Raw genomic sequence first — 22,456 nt, forward strand, 5'->3', positions numbered from 1 at the left:
TCCCCTGAGAGCCCTGCTGGGTGAGGAAGTCTCCCCTCCAGAGCTTCCGGAATGAGGGCTAGGTCTCCACTCATGGGGGCAGATTAATGGGGCTGAGGCTCTCTAAGGGTGGTGGGGCTCCCGCCTTTTCGGGGGAGCTGGGCAAAGAGGACAGGCCCACTCTCCGCCTCCTCGCAGCCACCAACCTGTGCTTTGCGGAACGGAACGTGTACACGTCGGAGGTGCTGGCCGTGGTGATGCAGCAGCTGATGGAGCAGAGCCCCCTGCCCATGCTGCTCATGAGGACCGTCATCCAGTCTCTGACCATGTACCCCCGCCTGGGGGGCTTCGTCATGAACATCCTGTCCCGCCTCATCATGAAGCAGGTAACCCGCCCCGGCTGCCCCAGTCCTGCAGGCAGTGCGCTGCAGCAGGACCCACTGAAGACAGATCAGAGGCAGGACCCGGGGCTTTTCCAGCCCACTGGCCGCCCACCCCGCACAGGGAGGCAGGATGAGGAGAGCACACTCTAGACCCGCCAGCCCCTTTGCCCTGCCCTAGGCCAAGGACAGTACAGCCCAACAGGGGTCGCTGCGTCGGCTCCGGGGCGGCCGTGTGATGCGTGAGGGCAGCTGGGGGCCAGGAACAGCTGGTGGTAGGCTTCACAGGGTGGGCGTCCCAGGAGAGACGTGGTTCCCCTTGCCGCCACCTCTGCACCCAGCCATGATACATGCTGGAGCTGAAAGGGAGGCCCATTTCTCAAGAGAAGCTAGAAATACCATGATGAAATTAAAAACCAAACAAACCATTCACGAGCTCTCAGACTAGATCGAGCCCACTGGTTGCCACCCTGCAGCATCCAGCTTAGAGGCGAGATGCAGGTCCGGACAGCCCTGGGTTCAAACCCTGGTTCTGCCCCATGGTCCCCGCCTGACTCTGGACGAGCCCCTGCACCTCCCTGGGCCTCATCCGTTTAGCAGGGCTGACGTCGCCCCTCGAAGCTGCTGCAGGAGTGAGATGAGACTGTGCTCATGTGAAGGGTGGGGGGGTGCGGGGACGGGATCCAGAACTGGAGGGCCAGAGGTCAGGGCTGTGGGTAGCTCAGAGGACTCTGTTGGCTGGCAAGGATTTGGGCCCCATCTTGGTAAGGTCTTCCTGTTTCTGGGGTGACTGCCTGAGCACCCGCTCAGGACAGCTCCCTCCCTGCCCCGTTCAGGTGTGGAAGTACCCCAAGGTGTGGGAGGGCTTCATCAAGTGCTGTCAACGCACCAAGCCCCAGAGTTTCCAGGTCATCCTGCAGTTGCCACCCCAGCAGCTGGGCGCCGTCTTTGACAAGTGCCCAGAGCTCCGGGAGCCCCTGCTGGCCCACGTCCGATCCTTCACCCCCCACCAGGTACCCCAGGGTGTGGGATGGGTGACCCCATGGGTTCAGCCCTGGAGGACTGGATGGGGGTGAGCAGAGGGGAGCCCTGCACTGTCGCAGAAGCTCAGGGGCTCTGGGAGGGTCCACTAGGGGTCTTGGGTCCAAGTACTCCATGGAGCCCCCAACCTGCTCTTCCCCTAGCAAGCACACATCCCCAACTCCATCATGACCATCCTGGAGGCCAGTGGCAAGCAGGAGCCAGAGGCCAAGGAAGTGCCTGCAGGGCCCCTGGAAGAGGTGAGGGCCCTCAGCTCCCTAACCCCCAAGCCAGCAAGGCCCATCCTGTTCCCCCCACCCCAGCCACCTCTGTCTGGTGGAGGCTCCTGCTGAAAGGGATGGGAGGTGGGGGAAGAGTTGCCCCTTACATACTCCCCACGCCCACCCTGCTGGCTCCTTGCCACCATCCTCTGACAGCAGCCTGTGACCTGGTCCCCCCCCCCCCCGCGCTGAGTTTCCGTGTGCCCTTCACCACCCCCAGGACGACCTGGAGCCCTTGGCCCTGGCCCCGGCCCCCGCCCCCCGGCCCCCTCAGGACCTCATTGGCCTGCGGCTGGCCCAGGAGAAAGCCTTAAAGCGTCAGCTGGAGGAGGAACAGAAGCTGAAGCCGGGAGGAGTGGGAGCCCCCTCGTCGTCGTCATCGTCGTCGTCGTCGTCCTCCTCCTCTTCCTCCACCCGACCAGGCCCTCCCCAGCCCGAAGAAGCCATAGATTTCCGGGAGGAGGGGCCTGAATGTGAGACCCCGGCCATCTTCATCAGCATGGATGACGACTCGGGGTTGACCGAGGCCGCACTCCTGGACTCTAGTCTTGAGGGGCCCCTACCTAAGGTAGGGATGACAACCTCAAAGCAGCCAAGGAAGAAGACAAGTCGGGCCCCCGGATAGAGGGTGTATGTCAAGTGCCCAGGGTCGGGGGGAGAGGGGTACAGCCTGAAGGAAGCATGGAGGTAGGACCACGCTACGCTATCCTTGACCTGCTCCCCCTTCTCCTGTCACCAGGAGGCAGCGGGCGGGTTGACCTCAAAGGAGGAGCGCAGTCCCCAGACCCTCACCCCTGCCGGAGAAGACACCATGAAGACCCCCAGCCCTGCAGCCGAGGAATCCGGGGAACCCGAGACCAAGGGGAACAGCTGACCGGGCTTGGTGGGGAAGGGGCGTGGGGCTGGGAGCTCGGGAAGGGCGGGGCGGGGCCTAGCCGCAGGGGCTTTGCCTTTAAAATTAAAAAGATCGCGGGTCTGGGGCGTGGATGCAGTCTCTCGTCTCTACCTGCGTGTCAGCTGTGGGACTGCCCCGTGTGGAGTGAACGCCCCCAGGTGCTGGCTGGAAGACTGGCAGGCCCTGGGGCTGGGGGGCCGCGCCTGCGCAGAAGTCAGGTCCTTGGCCGGGCGTCCCCGCGCGCCCTACCCTGGTAACGGCCCGCCCCTCCCTCCTTAGAAACCGGCGCGGAGGGCGCAGAGGTTAGCGGGCCTGTGCCGGCAGGCGAGCAACTAAGCTGGCCTCCCTGTCTGCAGGCCTTCCTTCTGGAGGTCTGCGACCTCTGCTGAACTATGGGGGACCCACCGCCTGACCCTGAGCCCCATCCCCAGCAACCCTCAAGTCGAAGGAGTTCCCAGGTGCCCCAGCGGCGCAGTCGGGAGCTCAGTCTACCCCAGCCCAGCATCTCCGAGGAGGTGCCCCAGACGCCATTTGATGGCCCGGCCGCGCAGAGCAGTCAAGGGATCCTGGCGAGCCAGACCAACCTCCAGGACTGGTCATCAGGGCCCCCCCTGACCGCACAGGAGAACTTGGCGATGTACCCCACCGAGGAAGCCCAGCTGGGTGGTGTAGAGTACCCATCCCTGAATATGGGCTTTCCTTCCGAGTTACAGCCCCAACCTTACCTGGAAGAAGGCGGGATGCAGGCTGCCCGAAACGTCAGCCTAATGCTGCAGCAGCTACAGCAGGGCCAAGGCAGCCTCTTCCAGCAACTGGACTCTGCCTACCTGGAGACGCAGCCCGACTACCTGGGCCAGCTCAGCATGTACCAGGGAGAAGATCTACAGTTCGACCAGGGTGTCCCGCATGGGCCTTACGTGAGGGATGACCCCACCCTCCAGTACTCGCCCTCGGAGCTGGGCTTCATGCCCTTCAGTGCGGAGGTGCCTGAGCCAGAGCCTCAGGAGCTGGCGGTACAGAGTGCCAAGGCCTACCTGCTGCAGACCAGCGCCGGCTGCAGCCTCAGCCTGTGAGAAGGGGCTCTCGAGTGGGGAGGGAGCGGGACGCAGGCAGGGAGAGGCCCCATCCAGCTAAGGCTCTGCCTCAGACCCAGGGGTCTCTTCTGTCAGACGGGATCACCCATCATGGGTAACCAGTCCCTGCTCTAGGGGCATCTGACTCAGACTAGCGGTTGGGATGAAACTAGTAATAGTTAACATTTTTTTAAAAGGCTTTATTTATTTGAGAGAGAGAGCATGAGAGGGGAGAGGTCAGAGGGAGAAGCAGACTCCCTGCCAAGCAGGGAGCCTGATGTGGGACTCGATCCCAGGACTCCAGGATCATGACATGAGCCAAAGGCAGTCACTTAACCAACCGAGCCTCCCAGCCGCCCCGTAATAGTTAACATTTACTTACCAGATGTGCCACCACCCAGATGTTAACATCCAGTTCTCACAGCTGAGATTAGCACACCTACTGTCCCTGTTTCACAGAGGATGAAACTGAGACAGAGAAGTTAGGTCCCATAGCCCAGATGATAACAGTTGGATGCAGCAGATGTGTGTGATTTGGGTCCTGAGGCCCCATTCTCCACTCAACTTTTCTGCCTGGGGAAGGCACTTGCCAAGGCTGCTTAACTGTAGTCAGTACACTTCTCAGTCCCCATTATGTCGTGGTGAAATTTACATTCTAGTTGGGAGAACGGACAATAAATATAACAAATGCTAGGTGATGATAGGAGCTAAAGCTGGAGAGGTGCCTGGATGGCTCAGTCGGTTAAGCGCCTGCCTTCGGCTCAGGTCATGATCCAGGAGTCCTGGGATCAGGCTCTCTGCTTAGCGGAGAGTCTGCTTCTCCCTCTTCCTCTGCTACTCTGTTTATCTCTCTTTGTGTGTCAAATAAAATCTAAAAAAAAAAAAAAAAAAAGCTAAGGGGGAAAGTAAGGCAGAGTGAGGAGGGGTTAGGGAGTACCAGTTAAACAGCATGAGGTTAAGGAAGGCCTCTGAGGAGGTGACATATGATCAGGGACCTGAAGCAGATGAGGGAGAGCACCTTGGAGGTAACTGGAGGTACAGTGGTTTAGGTATAGGACACAGCATGTTTAAAGGCTTTAAGGCTTGCAGTATTTGAGGAACAGCAAGGAGGGTGGTAGGACTGGAACCAGGGGAGAAAGGGGGAGGAGACAAGGCTGGAGAAATAACAGATGTTGCTCAAGTACAAAACTAACCCTATCCCTCCCATGGGCATATCTTGCCATGGCTCCCCAGTGCCCTCAGGAATAGGTTCATGCTTCTCACAACAGCCGTTCAGCCCCTACTGGCTCTCTAAACTTCATCTCTAGTCAGCTCCCTATCCAGGCTCCTAGAGTCTAATCAAAATTAACCTCTAGCTCTTTTCAATGGTTCCCAGACTCAGGAAGTTCAAGGTCTCTTATTGAAAAGCCAAGGCCAAAGTCTGACTTCTTACCCTTCCCAATTGAGTGATGGCTCTCCAGCACACCCCAGACTGCCACCAAACGGTTTCCATCCAGCAGAGGGTTACACATACATGCTTTGAAATTAAACCAACCTGGTTTGAAGTCCTGGCTGTGCCACCACTCTGTGACATCATGACCTCAACTCTTCTAAGTCTCTGTTTCCTCATCTGGAGAGTAGGGATCACGAATGTTCCCCAGATGTGTGACTGGGGTGAGAATCCAGCACAACTCTCAAGTGCCCAGCATAGTCGGGGGCTCAGGTACAAAGAAGCCATTACAATACGGCCATGACCCCACCTCCTTTCTCCCCCTATAACCCTTCTCCCCTCTTCCACCGCAGCCACTCTGACGTCTTCAGTGTTCCTCCAACACACCAGACACACCCGCAGCTCAGGGCCTCTGCTCATCATTCCCAATCACATCACCTGCACACCATGGCACTTTCCCTTCCTCCTTTCCAATCCTTTTTACCTTTCCCTTCTTTTTCGTGTCAGATTGCATTGGCTGAGACCTCCAGTGTGATCCCCTTTATACAATTATAAAAAATTACCTTCTATTCCTAGTTTGCTAGGGTTTTTAAAAATCATAAATGGCTGTTGAATATTCTCAATTTCTCTGCACCGGTTGAGGTGATTTTATATATATATATATATATATATGTATATATATATATATATATATATATATAAAATTTAAGACTTATTTATTTATTTTAGAGAGCATCCACAAGTGGGGGCAGAGGCTGAGGGAGAGAATCCCAAGCAGACTCCCTGCTGAGTGGGAAGCCTGATGTGGAACTCAATCTCATGACCCTTGAGATCATAACCTGAACTGAAACCGTGAGTCAGATGCTTAACTGACTGAGCCACCCTGGTGCCCCAACTTACATATATATATATATTTTAACATATCAGCCCAGTCCTGTTACTAGCCCAGTTTAATTATAGTGTGTCATCTTTCTGAGAGCAACTTTTTGCTGGGTGCCATTTAGCTTAGGACCTCAGCATCTATAATTCATTTTTTTTAAAGATTCTATTTATTTGACAGACAGAGATCACAAGTAGGCAGAGAGGCAGGCAGAGAGAGGTGGAGGCAGGCTCCCCGCCGAGCAGAGAGCCCGATGCGGGGCTTGATCCCAGGACCCTGGGATCATGACCTGAGCTGAAGGCAGAGGCTTAACCCACTGAGCCACCCAGGCGCCCCTATAATTCATTTTTTAAAAGATTTTCTTTTACTTCAGGGAGGGCCAGAGAGAGAGCACAAGCAGAGGGAGCAGCAGAGGGAGAGGGAGAAGCAGGGGGCTTAACCCCAAGGCCCTGGGATTGTGACCTGAGCCGAAGGCAGATGCTTAACCGGCTGAGCCACGCAGGCACCCCTGTAGCATCTGTATTTCTAAGCAAGTTTGGCATGGAGTGTTCTTATCTCCTAGTTTCCTTGAGTTTTGTCAACATTCTGTTAGACTCATGAAATGTCTCAGGGTCTATCCAGCAGTTGTTCCCTCTGACCGAAACACCCCCAATATCTGTATGGTTTCCTTCACATCATTCAGATCTCAGCCTAGATGTCCCCTTGGTGTGACCTTCCCTGGCCTCCCTATTTAAAATTGGGAGCCATCTGCTATCCCTGGCATTCCCAGTGCCCATTCCCTGCTTTGTCTTCATAGAAAGACACACGATATATTTCTGCCTATTTGGTTAATGTCTGCTTCCATCATCAGAATATCTCCTCCATGGGGGCAGGGACATTTTCTCTACCGGGTCCCCAGTGCCAGGCTCAGGGCCGGGCACACAACAACAACTCACTGAGCTGAGCGAGTAATGTCTCCCACTTCCCACTCCCTCCCTGGGGAGGCAGGTATGAGCACCTGGTGAACCTGCTGACCAAGATCCTGAACCAGCGGCCCGAGGACCCCTTGTCCATCCTGGAGTCACTGAACCGCACCACGCAATGGGAGTGGTTCCACCCCAAGCTGGACACCATGCGGGACGACCCTGAGATGGAGCCTACCTATGAGATGGCCGAGAGGCAGAAGGGGCTATTCCTTCGGAGCAGCGCGGGAGGCGAGGGCGAGCAGGAGATGGAGGAGGAGGTGGTAAGTGAGCCGGTAGGAAGGGTGCGCAGCGGGACCCGCAGTGGCCCAGCCCAGGTTTACGCACAGCCTGTGCTTAGGTCTGGAGCGGAGGGAATGCACAGTGTGACCCAGCAACACAAACAATTTCAGTTTCGTGTGTGCACGGGCCGGAGGGGGCCAGAACCAGGTCACAGAGGGCTTTGAATGCCGGGCCAAGGGGCTCAGGCTTTCTCCTAAGATGCCTGGAGTGCCCTGAAGTGTTTGAAGCAGAAGGGCTAGTTGGCCCTCTGCACTCCTATGGCTACATGGAGGTGGAGCTGGTCTCTCTCACCATCCTCTACTCCTTCCTCCCGAAAATAATTCTGGTTTGCAGATATTTTCTGTGAAACCCATTGCCTCCTGGAGTCTCTCAACGCTGATGTGCTCCCTAGTCCCCGAACTCAGTTTCCCCTTTCGTTAAGTTGAGACCCTCTAAGAACTCTTCCACTCTTGGCCCCTTAACATTTCACTGTCCTCAGAATATTTAATTCCACGATTGTTTCCAGAATTGGACAATGGCAGAAAATTCAAGGAAAGTGTTCTTTCACTCATTCAAGAAACATTTGTTGAGAACTGTTTATGATCATTCTGACATCTTCCAGGCCCCTGCTAAAAGCTTGAAGAGCTCTCATTCTGTCCCTAAAACAACCCTGCGAGGCAAGTGCCACCTACTCCTATTTATAGAGGAAAGACGCCGGCTCGGAGGGCACGAAGGTGGGAAGTACCAGGGACTGCATTAGGAAGGCAGGACCGTGATCTCCAAAGCCCTTACTATATACAACCTTTGACTCATCTGCAGACGCTCTTGCTCTGTGCTCACTTCTGTCTACACTTCTGAGAATCCAGGATTCTGACGATAGTGGGGTGGGATGGTGAGAGAATGGAGGAACGACAATCTGACGGAGGAATGCGCCAATGTGACAAAAGCGCAGGTGGAAATCCCTAGGCTTGGGCACGAAGTTCTACCCGGGAATATGGGTTTGAATTTCAGATCCAGTTTCTCCTCAGGAGGCCCCACCCACTTAGAACTGTGCTGTTCCTCCCCTACCCCCAGGTCTTGCCTACGCCTAATTCACGTTCCTCAAGGACCCGCCTCCTTTGCTCCTAGAGGCCCCGCCCTCTTAGAACGCAGCGGCACTCGAGGCTCCGCCCCCTTGGAATTCTATTGGTCGTGAGACTCCGCCCCTTCGAACGCCTGGTCCCTCAAGGCCCCACCCCCTTAAGAACTTGGAGCTGGAATTCTTTTTTTTTTTTTTAAAGATTTTATTTATTTATTTGACAGATAGAGATCACAAGTAGGCAGAGAGGCAGGCAGAAAGAGAGGAGGAAGCAGGCTCCCTGCCGAGCAGAGAGCCCCATGTGGGGCTCGATCCCCGGAGCCTGGGGACATGACCTGAGCTGAAGGCAGAGGCTTTAACCCACTGAGCCACCCAAGCGCCCCATTAGAGCTGGAATTCTTAATGGGAGGTCTGCAAACCGGCAAAATTGTGGGCGTTTGTGGCCTGTGCAGACTTAAAGATAGAAGAGACTTAAAGAAATCCGTGATTCAGCTTTTCGTATTTATTTTTCTGACAGGAGATGAGGCTCTCATTTCCCTTTTTCTATTTCTTCTAAGTCGCTGACCATGATCCCCAACAACCCTTGTGGGAAAATGCATCCTTTCCTTAGGCCCTCCTTTGAAATGCCATCTCTGTGATTTATTTACACCTGTATGGACTCGACCTGTTTGTGGATTCTCTATTCTTCACCTTCGCTCTGTGGATGGTTTTTTGCTTTAGAAATCTCCTGCCCGCTGCGTACAACCGCCGTATAGCAGGTTCGGCTGTTTGATAGCACAGAGCTCCCCTGTTCCGGGCCTCTGTTTCATAAAGGAGGCTAACTATTCTTGCATTTATAAGTTCAGACTAACTTGGGGCGCGCTCAGCGTGGAACCTGCTTGGGGTTCTCTCTCTCCCTCTCCCTCTGTCCCTCCCACCACTTGTTCTCTCACACTCTCTCTCAAAATAAATAAATAACACCTTTAAAAAAATAATTTCAGACTAACCTTAGTATTACTGCATCACATTCCAAAAACCAACAATTTCCTGTACTTGTTTGACGGCACAGATCACATTAAGGCAAGAAATAGATGATGTTGCAGAATTGGGAAACAAGTGCTTAAAATGAGAGAGAAGGTTTTCTCACACCTGATATCCAGGTGCAAGCAGTCCACAGCTGACAAGGCCGCTCCCCCTGGGAAGGGGCACCGAAGGCTGTCTTCTCCCCCATTCCCAACTGCCTTCCCTGTTTCTGTACCAAGAGAACAGTTTTCAGTATCATAGAAGCCCTGGGTATAAATCCCATCTCTGGCCAACGCAGTCAGTCAGGCTTGCTTTTGGGTGCAAATGCTTAATTAAAGTGGACCAAACATTTCAGCAAGACGTTTAATTACTTCTCTTGGCCAAGAGTGGGCAGAGTTGGGGCATCTTCTCTGTGAGATCATGAAGAATTCCGGCTCTTTCCTCCTCTCTGCTTGGTCCACGTTTGGTCCTTGAGCTCATCACTTAATGTTCAGAAAATGGTTGTGGCGGCTTCAGACATCATATCCTCGCACCAGTGCCCCAAAAAGGGAGGAAGGGAGCTTCTCTTTGTGTGTCTCCCCTTTTTGAAAAGAAACTGGGGGGGCGGTGCCTGGCTGGCTAGTCAGAGGAGCCTACAACTTGATCTCAGGTCTGTGAGTTTGAGCCCCATGTTGCGGGTAGAAATTACTAAAAAAATAAGTAAACTAGGGACCCCTGGGTGGCCCAGTTGGTTAAGTGTTGACTCTTGTTTTGGTTCAAGGTCGTGATCTCAGGGTCATGGGATTGAGCTTCCGGTTGAGCTCCATGCTCAACTCAATCTGCTTGAGATTCTCTCTCCCTCTCCCTCTGCCCTTCTGCTCATGCTCTTTCTCTAAAATTAAAAAAAACAAAAAACCCTTTAGGGGCACCTGGGTGGCTCAGTCAGTTAAGCATCTGCCTTCTGCTCAGGTCATGATCTCAGGTCCTGGGATGGAGCCCCACATCGGGCTCTCTGCTCAGCAGGGAGCCTGTTTCCCCTCTTTCTCTGCCTGCCTCTCGGCCTACTTGTGATCTCTTTCTCTGTGCCAAACAAATAAATTCTTTAAAAAAGCAAATAAACAAATTTTTAAAAATAAGAATTAAAAATGAAGTTTTAAAATCGAGAGTAGAAGTTTCCCGGAAGCCTCTCAGAAGACCTCTGCTTGCATCTTATTGGCCAGATTGAGTCACCTGACCATCCCTGGCTGCAAGGGAGGCTGGGAAAGTGACCTGGGAGCAACAGAAAAGGGGCTTGCAGATGGTGCTGGCTCAGCCGGCTGGCAGGCCTAACCCACCCTTTCTCAGTCAAGGGCAGAGATGTGGCTGGGCCTCTGGCAGAGCTTCAGAGATCCCAGTGCCCATCCTTCACCTCTGCCCCTCTCCTCCCGGCCCCCTGCACCTTGCAGCATACAGCTGCGCCATAGCACCTGAATTCACTTTTTAAAACCTCCATCCAGTTGTCCCTATGAAATCATTTCTCCCAGACCACAGATGGGATCTTCCTGGAACCTGGGAGGAAGAAAAGAAGAAAGAATCTGGCCACAGAATCTGGGTTCAAACCCGGTGATACCAAAGGAGTAATTTCTAGGCAAGGGGAATGCTAGCTGTACTTTTTCTCTGACTCAGTCACACATTACAGGTGGGGACAAGTGGTAGGGAGAGAAGCAGAGTCTGATCTGTCCTTTCAGGTCAGTTTTCCACTCTTGCTCCAATCAACAGCGCCAGGATGGAGGCATAATCATTTACACATGGCTAGAGAGGATACTTCATTGCTATGTGGATGGGAGGGGGATTCGCAGAAAGAGGGTGATGGCCACTGGCTCATGGGCCAAGCACACACTCCCAAGAGAGTTTCCTACGCTCATTCCTGTATCTTCCTTCCCGCCAGCAAAGTGTCTTAGAATTAAGTTTGATTCAGCCCTCCCTGACTTGCTGGTGTCCACATCAATTAGGAAAACAAGCTTTCGCATCATGTTCGTGACTGAGGGAAAGTACCAGAACGTTGGGGTGTGCCCCATTAAGCTGAGATAACAAACAGCACCACAATCTCTGTGGCTTCAAAGGACACAGCTTAGTTCTCACTCACATCGCCTGCCCATGCAGAGCTGGCCAAAGGTTTCTGCGCATCAGCTGCTTGAGAACGCAGGGCAGTGGGGTTTGCATTGTGCCACAGGCTTCCACCGTTGCAGTGGGGAGAAAAAGAGCATATCAAACCCCACATTGGTTCTTACAGCTTCTGCCTGGCTGTGACAGGTATCCCTGTCACTGCTGTTTCAAGAAGCCAGAGCAAGTGACACAGCCCCTCCTGAGTGCAATGGAGGTGGGGGATGGGTGGGAGCGGGTCATTCTTCTTTGGGGAGGGACTTCAAACACTTGCGAACAACAGTATGCCTGTTTCCATCAGGATGTTCATCACCAAATCTTTCACAGCAACTGGTATGATTGAAACATCACCACCATCGTATTTACACCAGCCATCTGTTCTGGATTGTTCCTCTAAAAATTCTAATGCAGGGAGAAGTATCACTCACCCAGGTCCTGCAGAATGGGATCTTATCTGGAAGGAGGGTCACTGTAGATGTAATTAGTTAAGGTGGGGTCATTCTGGAATAGGGTGAGCCCCTAGTCCAATAGGACTAGTGTTACTGTGGAGACAAAGTCTCAGTCATCTGCCGTGTGGCTCCCACATTTAACCTGTTTCACCTTCAGCCACTTGGACCTGTATTTGTCTCTTGTTGCTGCTCTAACAAACTTCGTGGCTTAGGACAACAGAACGTTCCACCTTATAGTTCTGGAGGTCCGAAGTCCACTTCGACTTGGTGTTGCCAAGGCAAAAGTCAAGGTTGGCAGGGTTGCCCTTCTAATGGAGGCTCTTGAAGAGAAACCATCTCCTAGCCTTTTCCAGCTTCTAGAAGCAGCACACGTTCCTCCATCCTGGGTCTGTCTCCAGCTTCAAAGCCAGCAGCGCAACACCTTCAATCTCTCAGTCTGATTTCTGCTTCTATCGTCACTCCTCTCTGACCCTCCCGCCTTCCTCTTTCACCTATCAAGACCCTTGTGATTACATTGGGCCAACCCGGATCATCCAGGAAGATGTCCCCATCTCCGGATCCTTAATTTAATCACACCTGCAAGTCATGTTTGCCGTGTAAGATCTAACGAAGTCACCGGTGCAGGGATGGGAGCCTGGACAACTTTGGGGGAAATCATTATTCTACTTACCATACCCCTCTCTCTCCATTCTGATTTCAAATCCTGGCAGGAGAGCATGTGGTTTGGGCAATGTGTTTTCCTGGACCTGTCATGTTGGTCAAGGGCATGTCAAGGGCTGATCTCATGATGAAGGACCTCATGTATTTTGTTCTCTGATATATCTCAGTGCCTCCCCTAGCCTGGGACTGGCATCCACTGCGTCTTTATTTTTTTTTAAGATTTTATTTATTTATTTGAGAGAGAGACGGTGAGAGAGAGCATGATCGAGGAGAAGGTCAGAGGAGAAGCAGACTTCCTGTGGAGCTGGGAGCCCGGTGTGGGACTCGATCCCAGGACTGCGGGATCATGACCTGAGCCAAAGGCAGTTGTCCAACCAACTGAGCCACCCAGGTGTCCCTATTTTTTTTTTTATTTTTTTATAAAGATTTTATTTATTTGTTTAAGAGAGAGCGCGTGTGCATAGAGGGAAGAGCAGAGGGAGAGGGACAAACAGACTCAGAGCTGAGCATGGAGCCCCACGTGGGGCTGGATCCCAGGACCCCAAGATCATAACGAAAGCCGAAACCAAGAGTCAGATACTCAACTGACTAAGCCACCCAGGCACCCCTCCCACTGAGTCTTTTTTTTTTTTAATATTTTATTTATTTATCTGACAGAGAGAGAGATCACAAGTAGGCAGAGAGAGAGAGAGAGGAGGAAGCAGGCTCCCCACTGAGCAGAGAGCCCGATAAGGGGCTCGATCCCAGGACCCTGGGATCATAACCTAAGCCGAAGGCAGAGGCTTTAACCCACTGAGCCACCCAGGCGCCCCCCCACCACTGAGTCTTTAATAAAGATGTCTGAACTGACTAATGAAAAATTACTGGGTTCGGCCTTGTGGCCCATGTGGTTGTGGGGGTAGCTGGGCTCAAACCTCACTGTGTTCTAGTCTCAGCCCTTGACTTGCTTGTTCTCACTCCCTTTCTGCCCTCCCCAGTCTCTCTGTCTCCCCTCTGTCTCCCTGAACAAAGTAGACGGTGAAGGAGGAGGCAGTGAGGGCAAGACTTATCACTGCCATCCTCCAACATCACTGATTCCTGGGTTCAAGACCTGCCTCTTCCCTTAATTTGCTATATGATTTGGGGTATCTGTTAGGGGTGCATTTGGGTGCAAGTAACAGAAAACATGACTAAAAGTGGCCTCTTTCTTCCATAGAACAAGAAGGCCGGGGAGGTAAGGCAGCTCCGTGATGCCATTGGGGACAAGTGGTTTCCACCTTTCAGCTCTACCATCATTAGGATATGGGATTTTTTGTTTCCCTATGGTCCCAAAATAGCTGCTGTGCCTCCAGATCTCACACCCCATTCCAGGCGAAAGAAGAGGGAAGGATGAAGGAGCAACGGATTTTCTCCTAGTGGTTTGTTGTTGCTGTTGTTCCTGTTGTTGCTACTGTTTTGCCTTTTCTCTTCCTATAACAGACATCCTCCCCAAGGACTTGCCCCTACATCTATCTCACTGACCAGCAGTGGTCACATGAGCAGCTGGGTTACAGAACAGTTCACTTCTCTGGATTTTAGAAGAGTCAGGCTAGGGAGCAGGGCTTCAACCTTCCTCCCTCTGCCCTCCACCCTACCCCTGCAGGCTGAGACAGCAGTGCCCAACATCATGGAGACGGCCTTCTACTTCGAACAGGCTGGTGTGGGCCTGAGCTCCGATGAGAGTTTCCGCATCTTCATGGCCCTGAAGCAGCTGGTAGAGCAGCAGCCCATCCACACCTGCCGCTTCTGGGGCAAGATCCTGGGACTCAGCCGCAGCTACCTGGTGGCGGAGGTGGAGTTCCGGGAGGGGGAGGAGGAAGGGGAGGAGGAGGAGGTGGAGGAGATGATGGAGGGCGGGGAGGGCCTGGACCCGCACGGTGAGGAGGAGGGCGAGGAGGACGAGGAGAAGGTCACCGACGTGATCCCCAAGCCCATGTGGAGGCCACCACCCATCGTCCCCAAGGAGGAGAGCCGCTCGGGCACCAACAAGTACCTGTATTTCGTGTGCAATGAGCCAGGCCGGCCGTGGACGCGGCTGCCACACGTCACGCCCCTCCAGATCGTGCAGGCCCGCAAGATCAAGAAGTTCTTCACGGGCTACCTGGACGCCCCCATCATCAGCTTCCCGCCCTTCCCCGGCAACGAGGCCAACTACCTGCGGGCCCAGATCGCCCGCATCTCGGCCGCCACGCACATCAGCCCGCTCGGCTTCTACCAGTTCAGCGAGGAAGAGGGAGATGAGGAGGAGGAGGGTGGCGCGGGGCGCGACTCCTACGAGGAGAACCCCGACTTTGAGGGCATCCCGGTGCTCGAGCTGGTGGACTCCATGGCAAACTGGGTGCATCATACACAGCACATTCTGCCACAGGTGGGCCCCGGGGACCCAAGCCTCTCCCTTCCGGCCCCCCCGACCCCGACTCCAGCCTCCTCCCCTAACCCCCCCTCTAGAGCACGGCACCCTTGTTTTATTTGTCGGCCGGTGTCCCCTGTCGGTGCCCCTGTCAGAAACCTTCTGGGGTGACACATCTGCCTTCAGCTCAGGTCACGATCCAGGGTCCTGGGATCCAGCCTGGCATCGGCATTGGGCTCCCTGCTCAGCGGGAAACCCGCTTCTCCCTCTCCCACTCCCCCTGCCTGTGTTCCCTCTCTCGCTGTGTCTCTCTGCCAAATAAATAAATAAAATTTAAAAAGAAAAGAAAAAGAAAAAGAAACCTTCTGGGACCAGGCACATCTTGGTGGCCTGCGTTTTTCAGATTTTACAGAAAGGTGACACAGCGCACATACCACTGTCCTCCAAGTCTTTACTTCTGCTGCAAAACTGAACAGCGGCTCATGAGTTCAGGCCGGGCTTGCTGCCAAAGGGTGCAGGAAAGCAACTCTTGGTTTTCACAGCTTTTCAGGTTTGGGAATTATGGATAAGAAACCGAGGACCCGCCTTTCTGGAATGCCGGACGAGTCGGACTTTATATTCATTCCTTTTCATTCATTCATTTGTTCGTTCAACGAAACTTTATTGACCCCGGCGATGTTTTATTGAACCCGAATAACTCTTTTTGAAACCGTTATAATGGCCGCTCCTATCTCGTTCTGGAGGCAACTGAAGTCGGCTCTATAGATCAGCCCTCTAGTGCCTCATGGACCCCAACAGCAGTCCAATGAGAGAGGCCCCCATGACATCCCCATTTCACAGAGGAGCAAACAGAGGTTCATATGGGCTGCTGAAGGTCAGCTCCACAGGCAGAGGTTTCGGGGGGGGGGTCTCTTCTCTCAAGGATCCCCAGCACCTACCTGTATATACTCAGCACTCATTAAATGCACGATAAATGAATGAATCAATGCCCAGATGGGAACCACATAGCTAGCGGGTGGCAGGAGTCTCCGCCTCACCACTACGGCTCTCTCAGCCTGTCCTCCCTCCCCTGACCTGTGTGACTAACCCTGTCCTCCTGCCCATCCCTGGTTGCCAAGGACAGGGCCAATGCCCAGTGTCCTTCCTGGCCCCTCACCTCCCCCCAGAGTGCAAGCCAGGCTCTGTCTACCAGGGGTGTTGACTGACCTCCCCCTTTCCCCGCTCTCACCCCCAGGGCCGCTGCACCTGGGTGAACCCTTTGCAGAAGCTGGAAGAGGAAGAGGAGCTGGGGGAGGAGGAAGAGAAGGCGGATGAGGGGGTGGAGGAGGTGGAGCAGGAGGTCGGACCCCCACTGTTGACCCCGCTCTCAGAAGATGCAGGTAACAGGTCTTACCGGCCTGCCAGGCCAGGTGGGGCCTGGCGAGAAAGTGGGGGGGACAGCAAGACTGCAGGGGGCATCTCTCTGAACCTCAGTGGTTCTCTCCTCTATAACACGGGCCTGATGACAGCGCCTCCCTTGCTGGGTTATGGGGACACATCTGTCTTGTGATGGCACATGGCGATGTCCTGGATGGGGGGGATATGAACTTTCGAGTCCCGTGTGGATTTGGGGAGAGAGAGAGAGTTAGAGAGGCTTTCCACAAAGGAACTAGGACCCAAGCTGGATTTTGGAAGACTGGAGAGGAATTTCCTGAGGTCAGAGCCTCAGGCACATGTAGGAAGAGACAAGGAGAGGCTGAGAGTGGGTGAGTGGACAGAACCCAAATTTGAACCCAGATTTCCAGGAGCCCAGGGCTTGAACTCTGCCCTGGGCACCCTGGTCCAGACCAATGGCCAGCCTGGAAGGGACATCATAGCAGCTCCTGCAAGGCAGGTGAGATAAGGATACCCACTTCTTAGGTGCGGTCACTGAGGCTCGGACAGGTGCAGTGGCTAACTGGGGCCACACAGCGAGAAAGTGATCTAGAGCCAGCCACAGTTCCCTCCATGCCCCTCCCTGTCCTCCTCCTCTGCTCTATCCCCTCTTTCTGTTTCCCCTCCAGGGGAGGGAGCAGGGCTGGAGGGAGCTCTGACAGCCCTGTTGCTCTCCACTCCCCTGCAGAAATCATGCACATCTCTCCCTGGACCGCTCGTCTGTCCTGCAGCCTCTGCCCGCAGTACTCCGTGGCCGTTGTGCGCTCCAACCTTTGGCCAGGGGCCTATGCCTACGCCAGTGGCAAGTAGGTCTTCTAGTCCCTTCCAGCAGAGAAAGCCAAGGGCAGGGGGCAGTGTGGAGATCAGAAGACCCCCTTCAGGAAGCTCCCAGGGCCTACCTCCACACTCAGCTCCAGGAATTCCATTGGGGCTAAAATGAGAAATCCTGGACAAGGAGTGTGAGCCCCTCGGATAAGAGAATGGAGGATCAGAGAGGAGAAGGAACTGACTCAGGGTCACACAACATATGCAGGATTCAAACTTGGATCTCTGGCCTCCCTGCCTAGGCTTCTCAGCTATATGGGTCACAGAGCCAGACAGGACTCAGGGGTCCACCTTGAGGTGGCCCTCACAGGGGCAGAGTCTTGTGTCTGGGGGACCTAACTCCTTCTCTGGGCCCCCTAGACCGTTCTTTCTATGGGGCAGAAGTCTTCCCCACCAGTTGCTCCAAAAGATCTGCAGGTCGAAGTCACTCCTGCATTTTCCCACCCGCAGCTACACGCTCACTGAGATGCTCACTGCACACCTACTACACGCTGAGAGTCCCTCAGTCTCTCCCACCAGGCGCATCCCAACCTTTCTGCTTAGGGGCTCAGGGAGTGCCCCCCGCCGCCACGGGGCGGGTGCATTTACTGCCTCTGTCCACCAGGTGGCATGAGAAGTTGTCATAGGTTTTCCTGTTGCATCTCCGGTAAACCTGGACTGTGTTGGATCCCATGATGAGGTTTCACGTAATCTTGATACTTTACGTTCTTGGCAATTTTTTCCCCTCCAGAAACAGGGAAGAGTCTCGCTTGCTTGCTTTCGCCAATCCCCTTCTTCTGGCCACACCCTTATTTGCCAACATCTTTCTTTCCTTTTTTTTTTTTTTTTAAGATTTTATTTATTTATTTGACAGAGACACAGAGACAGGGAACAAAAGCAGGGGGAGTGGGGGAGAGAGAAGCAGGTTTCCTGCTGAGCAGAGAGCCCCACACAGGACTGATCCCAGGCCCGTGGAATCACGACCTGAGCTGAAAGCAGACGCATTAACGACTGAGCCACCCAGAAGTCCCTAAGGTTTTATTTTTTAAAGATTTCATTTATTAGGGCGCCTGGGTGGCTCCGTGGGTTAAGCCTCTGCCTTTGGCTCAGGTCATGATCCCAGGGTCCTGGGATCAAGCTCCACATCAGGCTCTCTGCTCCACAGGGAGCCTGCTTCCTCCTTTCTCTCTCTGCCTGCCTCTCTGCCTACTTGTGATCTCTGTCTGTCAAATAAATGAAATCTTTAAAAAAAAAAAAGATTTCATTTATTTATTGAAGAGAGCTTGAGCATGACACAGAGAGAGAAAGGGATAGAGCAAGAGCAGGGGCACGGGGAGAGGGAGAAGCAGACTCCCCATGGAACCGGGAGCCCGATGTGGGGCTCGATCTCAGGACCCTGGGATCATGACCTAGAGGCAGATGCTTAACCAACTGAGCCACCCAGGCCCCTCTAAGATTTTATTCTTAAGTGATCTCAACACCCAACACAGGGCTCGAACTCACAACCCCTTGATCAAAAGTCACACGCTCCATCAACTGAGCCAGTCAGGCACCCTGCCAACATCTTTCTGAAAGCAAAAGATCCAAATTTGGAACTCCACTCATCCAGCCATCCTTCACCCATCCACCCACCACTCAATCATCCATGCCTCCAATCATCCATGTTTCTTCCTTTTTTTTTTTTTTCTTTATAAAAGACTCTTGGATGTCCTTGTCTGCCAGCTGTATGCTAGGTCCCAGGCCCTTTATTGAAAAGGCGATGTGGATCCTGCCCCTGAGAGCAGACAGAGGAAGTGCCGACGTTAATCATATAGCACCCCTCCCCCCAGCCAAAAAATACCCTGTTACACTAGGGACAGACAGTTCAGCGGCCAATTGCAGCTCCAAAGTCTTATCTTAAGGGGGTCAAAATAGGGTTCCTGGGAAGAGGGATCTTTATGTGAAATCTCTAGGGGAAAGAGAGAAGTAACGGGGAAATACAGGTAGGGAACACTCTAGACCAGAGCTTCCCAGAAGTGGGTGCACAGGACCCCAGGGATCTGGTTAAGGGCAGGTTCCAGCGGCATGGGAGCGGGGTTGGGTCCAAGAGTCCATCTTCCTAGCAAGCTCAACTGCCCTGGTGAGGCTTCCAAGGAGGTGGCATGTTTGAAGGCTCCCAAGGAATTCCTGGAGGAAAACAATTGTCTCAGGAACAGCAAGGCTGGGATACAGGGCAAAGCCTCAGAGCCCCCATGGCAAACTCTCCATCCCTCTTCCTTCCCCCTGGATTCTCCTCTCTGCCTCTCTCCCTGCCTCCCAGTCCCCCTCCTTTGCTCCCATTTCCTCCTCTAGTTAAAATTCTGGGAACAGGTGGACTGGTCGGGCTTGGACCTGACCAGTTATGTTCTTGTTTATTACCAGTCGCCTCCTCCGAGAATGTAGGCACCACTGCAGGGATTCTTGCTTAATGTGTTTTCTGCTAGGTCCCCACATCCAGACCAGCGCTGTCCAACACAAATGAAATACGAGCCACCTGCATCATTTTAAACTTTCTTTTTTCTTTAACTTTTTCAAGAACTTTTTTTTAACTCTTTAAAGTTTTTTATTTTTTTGAAAATTTTCTACTACTAGCTATGTCCAAGAGTAAAAACAGGTAAAATTCATTTTAATAATTTATTTTATTTCACCCTAAATATCCTAAATGTTATTATCACAATGTGAAAGCAACAACGTAAAAATCAACAAGCTATTTTACATTCTGTCTTTTATCTTCATACCACGACTTCAGAATCTTGTGTGAAGTTGACACAGCACACATTCCGTTTGAAGTTACCTTGTCCTCAGAAGTACTTGGCCTATATTCAGATCTCCCAAAATTTGTAGCTGAGAAAGTAGATTCATGTACCCGAGTTGTCCCGGACCTGCTTAGACATTTTCCAGTAACCAAACTGAGTATCAGTTTTATTGCTTAAATTTAAATTCATTGCAATGCAATAAAATCTACTCCGACAATGGCAAGAACACACATTCTTCTCAAAGTGTTCACGGAACAGGCCCCAGGACTAGACCATATAAAAGGCCATGAAACAAGTCTAAATAAATGTACCCAGATATTGATGGTTCAAAATATGTTCTCTGGCCATACTGGAATGAAATTAGGAATCAGGGATGTCTGGGTGGCTCAGTGGGTTAAGCATCTGCCTTTGGCTCAGATCATGATCCCACGGTCCTGGGATGGAGCCCCACGTTGGGCTCCCTGATCAGTGGGGAGTCTGCTTCTCCCTCTCCCTCTGCCTACTGCTCCCCCTGCTTGTGCTCTCTTTCATCCTCTGACAAACAAATAAACAAATAAAATCATTTTAAAGAGATTTTATTTATTTATTTGACAGAGAGAGATCACAAGTAGGAAGAGAGGCAGGCAGAGAGTGGGGGCAAAGCAGGCTCCCTGCTGAGCAGAGAGCCTGATGTGAGGCTCAATCCCAGGACCCTGGGATCATGACCTGAGCTGAAGGCAGAGGCTTAACCCACTGGGCCACCCAGGCGCCCCAACAAATAAAATCTTAAAAAAAAAAGAAATTAGAAATCAAAAACAGAAGGAATTTGGGAGAATTTCCCAGATACGCAGAAATTACCACACTCCTAAATAACCAGGGGGACCGAAGAAGAAATTGTGGGTGAAACTGGAAAATCAAATATTAATTAGAAACTCAGCTCTGGTCCCACTGGCCACGTGTCAAGTGCCCAGGGGTTCCACTTGCTGTTACAGAGGGCAACTCTAGGCACACCTGGCACTTTTAGGAGACAGATGTTCAATAACGACTGAAGAACACACAGAGAAACCCCGTGGGCACAGATGACCCCACCAGCCACTGCTCCGCAGTTGGCTTTGCCCAAACTGGGTCCCATCTCCAGCAAAAGCCCGGGCTGGGTCTTCAAGGCCTTCAAGGGAGGGAGGATTTCCCAGTATCTCTCTGACTCTCCAGGAAGTTTGAGAACATCTACATTGGCTGGGGCCACAAGTACAGTCCCGAGAACTTCAACCCACCCCTGCCAGCCCCTATTCAGCATGAGTACCCCAGCAGCCCCGACGTCATGGAGATGAGTGACCCCACAGTGGAGGAGGAACAGGCCCTCAAGGCAGCCCAGGAGCAGGCCCTGGCGGCAGCAGAGGAAGAGGAGGAAGATGAGGAGGAAGATGAGGATGAGGACCTGGATGACTGAAGGGGGGCCCCTAGCCCTGTCCCCCGAGCAGGTAGATAGCAGGTTTCCCCTTATACATAGTGAGTGATGGGTTGTTTTGTTCACAGTTGGTTTGCTTTCTGCCCCCGGAGGGGGGCAGAAGATAACTGCTCTAAATAAAGAGGAAGATAACTGCTCTAAATAAAATTTCCCCACGGCTTATGGCCGCCGAGGTCTTCATTCTTTTGTTGACATGGCCTCCCAAGTCAGGGCTGTTGGACTCTGCTGGGAACAGACATTGCCCAGCATCGTGTCTCCTACCTGTGTCATTTATTCCTTCATCTGGACAGCAAATGACTACTGAAGTGCCTTCCGTTGGCCCAGCCCTGCACTGAGGACACAGAGGTGGCCAAGCAGCCCCAACTCTGCTTTCCCGGGGCTCACTCTCTATGGGAGAGACAGACACATCCTCGGCAGTGACAACCCAGATGGGGAAGCCCCGAGGATGGACAGAGCTCCTGAACTGATTCTTAAAGGGTCCAGAACAGAGCGGGGAAGGGCATTCCAAGCAGAGGTAATGGCATGTGCAAAGACCCAAGGGCAAAAAAGCGTTGTGTCGAGGTAGTTTCCTGAATCTCCATGTTTAGGACATGGTGTAAGGAGTGAGTGGTGAGGGATGAGGTTGGAAAGAAAGACTGGCAGGAGCAGATCACTCAGGGCTTGACTTTGCTGTGAGAGCCGTAGGGAGCCACAGATGGCCTTGGAGCAAGGGAAGGCCCCACTCACATTCACGCTTTAGAAAGACCTCTCTAGATGCCAAATGGAGTGTACATGGTGGGGTGGGATGGGAGTCCAAGGGAGCAGAGATAAGGCTAATGCTGAGAGGGCCCCAGGAGGACAGGAGGATTTTGGACCAGGGCTATGCAGAGAAAGAGACTGGAAAAGAGGACTTCACTTGACAGAATGCAAAAAAACTTGGGGACTGGAAGCAGGGGATGAAGGGAGACGATGCAGATCTAGGGAGACCCTAAGTTCTGCAGCCTGGATGACTGGGGGGATGGGAGCGTGAGCTCTAAGATGAGAACACAGGAGAGGAGCAGGATTTGGAGGAAGATGTCAGTTTCATGGTAGGACTTGGCGAGTGTGAGATGTCTCTGGGACATTCCGGTGAGAAATCTGAGAGACCACTGAGAATGGGTCTAAGAAGTTCTGTGATGGGGGCAGGGTGGCTTCAGCAGAAGTG

At 52.9% G+C, this 22,456-nt stretch overlaps 2 protein-coding genes across 6 annotated transcripts in view; both read left to right on the top strand.

Annotated features, from left to right (window-relative positions):
* Positions 1-2,598, top strand: part of LOC111160622 (symplekin) — a 36,287-nt gene extending 33,689 nt beyond the window's left edge. For 2 of the 5 annotated variants that reach the window (XM_022523836.1, XM_022523838.1), the window contains exons 23-27: positions 178-365; positions 1,196-1,372; positions 1,544-1,639; positions 1,935-2,228; positions 2,400-2,598. In XM_022523836.1, coding sequence (XP_022379544.1) covers positions 178-365; positions 1,196-1,372; positions 1,544-1,639; positions 1,935-2,228; positions 2,400-2,534 — 890 coding nt within the window. In that variant the 3' untranslated portion in view covers positions 2,535-2,598. Of the gene's footprint in view, positions 1-177; positions 366-1,195; positions 1,373-1,543; positions 1,640-1,880; positions 2,291-2,399 lie in introns of all 5 variants that reach the window. The other 3 variants (XM_022523835.1, XM_022523839.1, XM_022523837.1) reach the window with 3 other exon arrangements.
* Positions 2,599-2,919: 321 nt separating this feature from the next.
* On the top strand, positions 2,920-21,427 carry LOC111160623 (radial spoke head 6 homolog A). Its single transcript, XM_022523840.1, has 6 exons — positions 2,920-3,624; positions 6,925-7,162; positions 14,092-14,856; positions 16,073-16,217; positions 16,940-17,057; positions 21,018-21,427. The coding sequence occupies exons 1-6, from the start codon at positions 2,948-2,950 to the stop codon at positions 21,253-21,255; spliced, it is 2,181 nt and encodes a 726-aa protein (XP_022379548.1). The 5' UTR covers positions 2,920-2,947; the 3' UTR covers positions 21,256-21,427.
* The last annotated feature ends 1,029 nt before the right edge of the window (positions 21,428-22,456 follow it).

This window comes from Enhydra lutris, unplaced genomic scaffold (assembly GCF_002288905.1).
Source record: "Enhydra lutris kenyoni isolate GAN:26980312 unplaced genomic scaffold, ASM228890v2 scaffoldscaffold77, whole genome shotgun sequence".
Classification (NCBI taxonomy): domain Eukaryota; kingdom Metazoa; phylum Chordata; class Mammalia; order Carnivora; family Mustelidae; genus Enhydra; species Enhydra lutris.

What these genes read in the sequence shown, in the direction of transcription:
- LOC111160623 (XM_022523840.1), top strand. Translation starts at nt 2,948, where the DNA reads ATGGGGGACCCACCGCCTGACCCTGAGCCCCATCCCCAGCAACCCTCA. An exon ending in AGGAGATGGAGGAGGAGGTG is followed by an intron (nt 7,163 to 14,091) that starts GTAAGTGAGCCG and finishes CTACCCCTGCAG; the next exon opens with GCTGAGACAGCAGTGCCCAA. An exon ending in CACAGCACATTCTGCCACAG is followed by an intron (nt 14,857 to 16,072) that starts GTGGGCCCCGGG and finishes TCTCACCCCCAG; the next exon opens with GGCCGCTGCACCTGGGTGAA.